At 40.5% G+C, this 9,358-nt stretch overlaps 1 protein-coding gene across 1 annotated transcript; it reads right to left on the bottom strand.

Moving 5' to 3' along the window:
- Positions 1-676, bottom strand: LOC124698078 (calvin cycle protein CP12-1, chloroplastic-like). The gene has a single exon (XM_047230600.1). It carries the CDS (start codon positions 599-601, stop codon positions 212-214), a length of 390 nt encoding a protein of 129 aa, XP_047086556.1. The 5' UTR covers positions 602-676; the 3' UTR covers positions 1-211.
- Between the last annotated feature and the right edge of the window lie 8,682 nt (positions 677-9,358).

Here is a 9,358-nt window from a genome sequence, read left to right as displayed (position 1 = left end):
TTTGCAGTGTGAAATTCTTGTAACGCTTACTAGTATCTTGTAGTTTACCAAACAAATGAACCTCGCATTATTGCAAGCCAAGCCAAATTAAACAAAAAAAACACCAAGCTTACACGCCCAAGATGCCAAATTTACCAATGCGCGACCCAAGGTAAGCTCGAAGCTACGCTGACGGCAATGCCAGGGAGCTGGCACGAGCTCGCACACGCGGCTAGTCCTCGTAGGTGCGGCACTCGTCGGCCGCGGGGTTATCCTCGCAGAACTCGTCGAGCGGGTCGCTGTCCTTGTTGCGGTCGCGCGCGTGGCTGGCCGCCGCGCTGAGCTCCTCCACCTCGTCCCACGCCGCGACGCACTCGCCGCTCACCGGGTCCCCCGCGCACGTCTCCTCGGCCTGCTTGATGCTCTCCGTCACCTTCTTCGCCAGCTCCGGCGGCGTGGACGCCGAGCCCGCCACGGCAACCAGCCGACGCCCGTGTGCGCGCACCGACATGGCCGCGAACGACACGAGGTTCTGACGAGACGGCAGTGTTGCCGAGGGCTGCGCGACGGTTCTGGGAGTCGGGAAGGTGGCCATGAAGGCCATGGTGGTGATGGTGGCCATGGCTTTGCTCTTGGGGTCGCAACGAGGAAGAAGGGAGATGGTTCGGTTGGGGTCAGATCGTCTGGGGTAGCGCCATTTTTATGTGGCTGCTCTGCTCCTTATCTTTGGAAGACCAATCCCGTGGTGACATATCAGCCGTGGCAGATTTCCTGACTAGGCCGTATAAGATTTATTTTTCCTACATTTTCCCATACATTTTTAGTGCCTTGTAAGGAGGTAAGACACAAAGGTTAGCTAGAGCTTACGTGCTATTTAATTCTTTCTTCTTATACTTCAAGACTATTATTAGGTTCTTTACATATTCTTTTTTATCTTTCAAGTTTTTCAAAACGATATACTAATATATTTGTTTTAGCCGACGCGCAAAGTGGGTTGAAATGCTATGTCAAATAATTTTGAGATTGTTCATTTTTTAGATTAAAAAAAATTGTTCCTCGAGTGTTTGCGTTGTTCATTTTTGCCCTGTTATCTTTTTCTTGTATATTTGGCTTCTTGTATCTTTAACAAGACAATCTTTGTCACATGCCTAATCCAAAGTGGCATCCTTGTGTTACATTCTGTGGTTTTTCGTCCAACTTCACATGTGTCCTCGCACATATGATTATGAATTTTCCTTGTCAATGTATATATGACTCATACCGTCATATGCACACTAAGATAGAGAAAAAAGGGGAGAAGCATGACACCATGGGGAGCTCGAGCTTGAGTTAATGAGATGGAAGAAGAGCATGAAGTGAGGCTAAAAACATATCGATGAGGCAAAGATGGAGGCCATGTGGCATGTCGGGTAAAAAAATTCCACACCGGCTAGAAGACCACACCCGTCATGTGAGGGGCCAAACCATATCAATCTTAAAAAAAACATAGAGGTGAATAGTAAAGGAAAAGGTTAAAGGGAACAAGAATTATGCTTTTTTTAAAAAATGAGGTTGAAGGCCCCGGCATCTGCATCGAAAAGATGCATACGACCTTTATTTCAACTTTTTCCAATAAAAGACTAGCAAAAACATACATTAAACAATCCAAAGCCACCACACAACAACTATAAAACCTTCAGTGGCTGAAGATCATGTCATCAGGGCCTTATGCCCTAAAAACATGAATATCGCCACATTAGCTAGTTACCGCGGGAATCACCAGGTTACCCTATGCGAACACCTCATGCACATGCTTCATAAGCCATCATCACCATTGAATCATTGATCCATCTTCATGGTAAAGATCCACATATAACCTTCCATGCCTACCATTGATTCCACCACGATGATAGCCCTGCGTGTGTCCATCATCACGCGTCCATCTTTAATGTGAAGACGAAACATGAGACAAAAGGGCGTGGGTCTGTTGTAGAGAGGGATGAATATGGAGGAGTGGAAAGACAATGAGTAAGATGTAAACGGATTAGATCAGATTTTGTCGTTACCATATCCTATACATGTTTTCACGATAGATTCATAGTGGATCAGATAATGATCGGTTATGGATTCGAATCGGGGAATATGAGACCGCGGATTTGGAATGGAAACATAGAGGACTCGGGACGGAAACAAAAATAATCAGATATGTACGTGCATAAGTAGGTCCGCAAACCATACAACCCAAAAATAATCGATAAAACGAGTTCAACAAAACACTCATATTTGATAGAGTGACTATATACATGAGCTATTGTTTAATAGAATGAAAGATCGGTATGAGAGACAGAAGGGGGGGAATAGGAGCTATAAAAAATTTAGTATTTTTTCAGTTTTTAGGATCAACAAGAACGGAAAATTCTTCAATGAAAGGTAAGCGACCTAAATGAAGTAAAACACAACAAACAAGCAACAAAATAAATCAAGGTAAAGCTTCGAGGTAACCACCAAAGTAGACACTAGACGCAAGATATGTTTCCCGTAGTTCCTTCCTTTTGAGGGGACCTAAGTCTACATTGGACAGGTGTGGCACCACAAAGGAAACCAACGCCATAAAGGCTTCACATTATTCTCCGGTGAACCCACCAGCAAGGTGAATCCACGCTGCACTAGGCAGTGCCGGTCGAGGTGGAAACCAAATCTTCACACAAGCTTAGGGCACACTCCACAACTCAATTTAAGGCTCCAAACACCATCTACAAGCTCTTACAGACACCAAGAAAGCCGCAATATGGTCTCTCAACAATTGTCTCCACTATGAAGACCTAGGGTTACAAGTTCCGCAATGGAATCAAAAGGAAATTCAAATTCCTTTTGGTCAAAGGGTAGATCTAGCCTACCTCCTTCGATTCCCCAAAGGGTGTCTTGATTGGTTGGATAACGAGGGAGATCCACCATCTGCGGTGACCCAGCGTACCACTGCATGGTGTAGTACACAAGTCGTTGACATAACACAAGTGAAACACCGTTCCACCCATATTACATCCCTCAGAGTGGTACAACAGAAACATATGCGAGTCCAAGGTATGTCTATAGAAGTACACACGAACTGTTTACATAAGATCCACACAGACCTCCTACTTTACAGTGAGGTAAAACTTCAAATAAAGCTCCAGAAGAACGACTCGTAGTCTATCTTATAGCTAACTCAAGTTTAAGAGCTAATTGGCTTGCTATAGAAATCTAGCTACTTAGGTGCTAGGATTAGGGAAAGGTTCCCTTCTATTACTAGTCTAGGTTTCCATAATAATTGATGCGGAAGTTGACTCCATTGACTTCTTTGATTGGATTCTTCATCTTGTTGCGATTGACTCCCTTGTCTTCGAGTTCCACGGTAGTTTCTCCTTCGGTGCATTGCTCTAAGAAGGGGGTTCAAACGAGATAGAATGAGTACGAGCGTACTCAGCAAGTTCATATTAGGAAATAGGTGTATCATGCACTAGCTACAGCCACAGACCAGAAAGTCATAGGCCAATGCAAGTTTTCATAAACATTTCTTCAAAAGGTTTATTTTATTCTGAAAACTATGCCCGTCAGTCTTCACGGAGTTGACTAGAACTTCGTGGAGTTCCTTTCTCGCCGCGTTCGCGATTCCTTCCCGGAACAGGGAGTGACAGTCACAATTCTTGATACCCTCTCGCAGAGGTGCGTTACTTTACCCCACAAGAGATCTTAACCATGTTGCCGGCCGAGAGTATGTCCCCGTCCACACTTCCTTTGGTGTGAGGCCCGGTATAAGATCCAAGCCAATCACCGCCTTCTCCGCGACCCCGCAAACCCACCTTTTGTCCGACCGTACACCTCCGTGAGACTTCCCCGATAATACGGCTTTACTCATGGTGTACTCCGGACAATCCCTCATAGATCGAAGAGATTAACATCACTAATGGATGGGGATTTAAAAGGATTTCCCAACCTATTGCGGCAGTGCCTCCAGCACCCCACCGTCTCTCCGATCCGTTGGCGTGCGAAGGGAAAAGATACGGCTGACTTCCCTGAGCCATTATAGATCTTATGGATAACGCGATATGTACGGCGCTAGAATCACTCGGACCGGCATTGGTAATTAATCCTAGGGTGATATAACCCATTGCAATGGAACCTCCACCATATCAACACATACCATGGTTCCATTGCCCACCACATAGTCATATTCATAATTGTAAAATAATATTTGCTTTTCAATGCATGAGTGATAAGTATAGTACTTTGCATATAGTTTGATAAAAATAATCAAATGACATGAGCAAGCGATGAACTTGCCTTTCTTGACTGCAAGATTATGCGGGCAAAAGCTTCGATACGTGATAACTCCAAATGCTGAAATACCATCATCGTCCGGTAAGGACAATGTTTAAAGAACTGGCAAAGATGCTATAATGCATAATATGAGATGCAATCGTCCCGAGCGTAACCTAACCTCGATGATTTAGGATGTATGAGTTGTAAAGATTTCTTTAGGGTTGGTTGCACTTTTAGAATGGTTCTCAAACAAGGTTCTTATTAGGGTTTGGTTATATTAGCATCATAACCAAGTGATATAAGGCATTATAACAATCATACACATAAAGAATAGTGGTGGAATAGTATGTAAAGAACAGATTGTCAACTTTAAGTTCTACAGAACATGGTTGATGGTTACCTTTACTATACTTCAAAAGAATAACTTTTGAAGAACATGTTAATTAAGAAATAATGAGTATTTTAAAGAAGGATTAGGGTTTCTAAGGTTTGATTGGTATTTGTACTTCAAAAGAATAACTCGTTGAAGAACAGAGTTAATTAAGAACATGAACTATTATATATAGGTGTTATGGCTTTCTAGGGTTTACTATTGAATTCATTTAGTTCTTGGATAGGAACTAGTTGGGTTTTTAACTTGGAATGGATTTCTATATAGCAAGTATTGGTAGGTTTATTGCTATGGTTTCTTCTAAGCATTATATCAAAGGATGGTTATTTAAGATGGTTCTATAAATTAGCTATTAGGGTTTACTATGGTTTCACAATTGCTTTACTAAATAATCTCTAATTGTTTCTAAGCTAAGTGGTTTATCATTTCCTAAGTAAGGTTTAGTTGGATAGGAACATGTGATGTGATTTGCTACACAAGGTTGGTATTAGGGTTTATCATCATGGTTTAACTAGGGTTTGATGGTTGAGGTTGATCCTAATGGTGTGGTATATAGGATTGGTGATCAATGGTGCTAATATGTGGTAGCAAGCTAGGGTTTATACCTAGGTGATACTAGTGAATCATATAGGTTTTAATTAAGAATAGGAACATGAAATGATAATCTCATGTGACTTGGTTTATGCTAATGGATCATAAGCATGCATTCATTGGTTTCTTACTAGGGTTCTATAGGTATAGATGAACCTCACATGATCACATGTGATAAGCAACTAGGGTTTTAGAGTTACTACTAAAGTGTAAATATCACATGGGTTAAATCCTTAGGGTTTTAGGTTTGCAACTACTATGGATGAACACATGAAATAATGAGATCAATGTCTTACTTAAATTAAACTTAGGGTTTCTAAATTATGGCACAACTCCTAAAATGATAATTGGTAATAGAGTTGTGGTTACTAATTACTTTGAGTCAAATTAATAATGGTTTAACATTTTATTAATCTCCACAAGATTTAATAATTAGGGTAATTCTTATTTAGGTTTAATTTAGAATCGGGGTTTAATAATTGTTATTAGGGTTTAAAATAATTAACTTGTTAACTAAAGATGTTTAAGTAAATAAGTTTTGATTTACCAAAATAATATTGGCTTATAATATTTTCTTGAGTTATTACTATTTAAAGAAAATGGAAAATAGTAATTTGCAATTAGGGTTTATGAATTACCACTAATAATTAAGTTAATGCAAATATGATAAATAAAATTGATCTTAACATTTTACTTAGTTACTGAATAGTTAAAATTTAATTTTGAAACTTCACTAATTATTGAATTCAAATTGTCTTTTAAGTAATTGAAATGGCATAACTAATAAGGTTAAAATAAGTGAATTTTTATTTTGACACACATTTTTGTTTTATATTTTATTTGAATAGAGTTTATTTTTGTGAGCATTTTCATATATTATTCATATCTTTTCGAGTTGAAATGAATTTTCTATGACATTACAAAGTTTCTGCAATTTTTTGGAATTTGAAATTAACACTAAATACTAAAGGTACCGGTTCACTGCTAGCCCTAGAGACAGACAGGTGGGACCTAGTCCAGGTCACCTGCCACGAGGGCAACGACCAAGTCAAACATGTGCGGGGAGCCCATGGCCACGTCATCTCTACCGGCGGCTTGACGCCGGCGGTCAGACGAAGACGGCGCCGCCTCTACAAGGCACCCCCGGATGCGTGGTTTGTACCAATCGAACGAGAAGAACGAAACAAGGCTACTGGTGGTGATGGTTTGTGCGGGGACTCACCGGAGCTACGTCGGCGACCAAGTCCCGCGGTGGTTTACTCCGGCGAGCACACGAACTACGGCTACGATTGATGCCAGGAAGCAATAGAGGGGTCCAGAGATGCGCAAGCTCACCCTGGTGATGATGGTGTGGTCGACTCCGGCGATTGTTGACGGAGACGGTGAGGAATTCGCCATTACCGGCGAGGTACTGCGGAAGGGATCGATGAAATTCGACGGCTTGAGGAAGATCCAGCATGATTCCTTCCTCCCACATGCTCTACGGCGACAGGCGCTCCTCCTAGACCTCACGGCAAGCTCGGGGTGGCCTCAATCGTTGGCTTCGTGCTCGACGCCGGCAAGCGATCGAGGAAGAAATCGAGGGCTAGAGAGATGCTGAGGGGAAATGGATGGTTGGATGAGATCAAGGGGTGCTCGGCGGTGCTTTCCCCCTATTTATAGGCCGAGGGAGCTGCGAGGCCTCGACACGACGACGACGACGGTCGGGAGGTGGCGGTGCCTGGAGAGTTCTTCACGGACGCGGATCTTTCTCTTCCGGATATGCTCGGACGCGAATCGATTAGTGCAAGTCTTGAGCGTCTTGTTGGCGTCCGGATTCATGCTTATCATCGACGAGGGCGTCGCCGACCGGCATGGTCGCGCTCGTCGTCGCCGGGAAGAAGAAGAACGAGGCTTTTCTCTTCGCACGATTCTTGACGCACGCGAAACGGTATTTGGACGTGGGCTGAGTTGCTATTGGGCTGCTGCTGGGTTGGCTTGGTGGGCTGCACGGTCCAGGACAGGTGAGTTTCCCTCTCTTTTCTCTCTTTTCAAATTCTGTTTTTATATTTCTGTTTTCTATTTTGTTATTTGAATTCAATTTTGAATTCTGTTTTGTTTTGCAGGTTCTAAATTATTTGAATATCAATACAATTTGATAATAAGGCTCACTGCATAGTTCTTTTGTTTAAACAACTATTGAATTTTAATTAGTGTGACACTTTGTGAGGTTTAATTAAAATGGAGAGGGTTAAGATATTGATCTCCATTCTTTTACAATTTAGGAACCATTTCTGTTTTTAAGGATTTGAAATTGAGAACATGTGAAGGTGAACATATTCTATTGTGCTAGTGCTTATTCATAGTGATTGCTCACATATAATTTAATTATGGCTAGAGTTTCATATTATTGGTAATGAGATTGGAATTGTGTTATGATTGTATGTGAATAATTATTCCTATGGTTTTAAGAGGATGTCTAAGAAAATTCTATAATTACTAATCTGGTTGTAGTAAACTTTAGCTTGAACTAATTAAGATGGATCCTATGTTTATAATTAGCAATGCATTTGCTAATGATGGTTTAATTTATAGAACACTACTCCATTTGGTTTACTAGGATGGAAAGGTAGGGTTTAATATTTTATGTGAAGTGATTCTTATGTGAAAGGTTTAGGGTTTTACATAAGCTTCACTAAATTGAAGTATAAAATAGGCATGAGGCATGGCAGGGTTATAATTATAATCCAAAGTAATCCATGGGTTGGAATTCACATGTAGTTTAGGGTTTAAGTTGTGATCACCAATATGATACACAACTAGAATTAGGATATGGCATAAGCTTTGGTTATGTTTTACTAATGGGACATGGCTCTCACCTCCAAGATTAAAGGTTGGTTTGAACAAGTAGAATTTAATACTACTCTAATATTCTCTAGGATAGACATGGATATGGTTAGCATCTATAACCTCTCTCACTTCTCAATATCTTGGAATATCCTAAGGTCCTACTCAAGATATGATGATATGATCCTCTAAATATATGGTTTCCCTAGGAATTCTACCTTGGTATCTTCTGTAGCTTGTTCTTCAGGAAATCTGATAAACCTGCATCTTGTGGTATGCCTCCACCTCCTAGCTTCTTCATCTTGATCCTAGCTAATGTATGGAGTGGCTCTATGTGTGTGTTTCCTTGCATCATGCTACAAGATAACTAAATGGATGGAGGGTGTGGCTCTATTTATAGGCTTGGGCAAGCTCTAGTATCATGACACATAGGTGGTGACTCTTGTGTTGATTTGATGAGTAAGGTGCTTGGTTGTCATGCCCTCATCCATAGCAATCCTTTGAGCATGAGGTGGCAAAGCTTGGAAAGCAAGTCATGTAGATATTTTCATCCCATGTGGCATAGAGATTATCCTCTCATATGATTTATTTTTGGATAGCCAAGTGGCATTTGCTATTAAATATCATGTGGATGGTTTTATTATTGTGGATGAGTCATCATACCATGTATGATTGGATTTATGTTATAATATTATTCAAAAGGTCAAGTTTGAGGGTTATTTCTCCATTTTGGATAGTTGGTGTTTGATTTCACCAAGGCATGATCATATGAGTTTCAAAATACTCATAGTTAGTTTTATTCAAATAGTTTGAACTATAATTCGTAATGTAAATGGATTTAGTTTTATGATATTCCATATACTTAATAAGTTATGATTTAAATAAGAATGTGTGGCTTTTATGCACTTTAGACCCTGTGGTTTACCTTATTTATAAGTGAATTAAATTACACACAAAGGTAGTTGCTAACTTTTAAGTGTTAATAAGTTAGGGTTTGATTCTTAAAGAATGTGTTGTTGTAAGTATAATTCCATTTGATCTAATCCATAGATCAAATCATCTCTACCCAAAACAAGGTTTTAACAAAGATCACAGTGAAGTTTATAGCGCTTGACTTGATGATCTACTTCAATTCCAGCAAGTCAAGTGAAACTTCTGTGAGTGTGGTAAGTTTTATTTGAAAGCGCGAAAATCCCCCGGATTTTCTATGCATGAATGCAATGCACACTTTGGTGTTCTCCCATTTTGTTGCCTCTAAACCTGGGATATTACAACCTCTCCCCTTAAAGCTGA

Source organism: Lolium rigidum, chromosome 3 (genome assembly GCF_022539505.1).
Source record: "Lolium rigidum isolate FL_2022 chromosome 3, APGP_CSIRO_Lrig_0.1, whole genome shotgun sequence".
Classification (NCBI taxonomy): Eukaryota; Viridiplantae; Streptophyta; class Magnoliopsida; order Poales; family Poaceae; genus Lolium; species Lolium rigidum.
This window is presented reverse-complemented; position numbering and strand designations above follow the sequence as displayed.

What these genes read in the sequence shown, in the direction of transcription:
- LOC124698078 (XM_047230600.1), bottom strand. Translation starts at nt 601, where the DNA reads ATGGCCACCATCACCACCATGGCCTTCATGGCCACCTTCCCGACTCCC.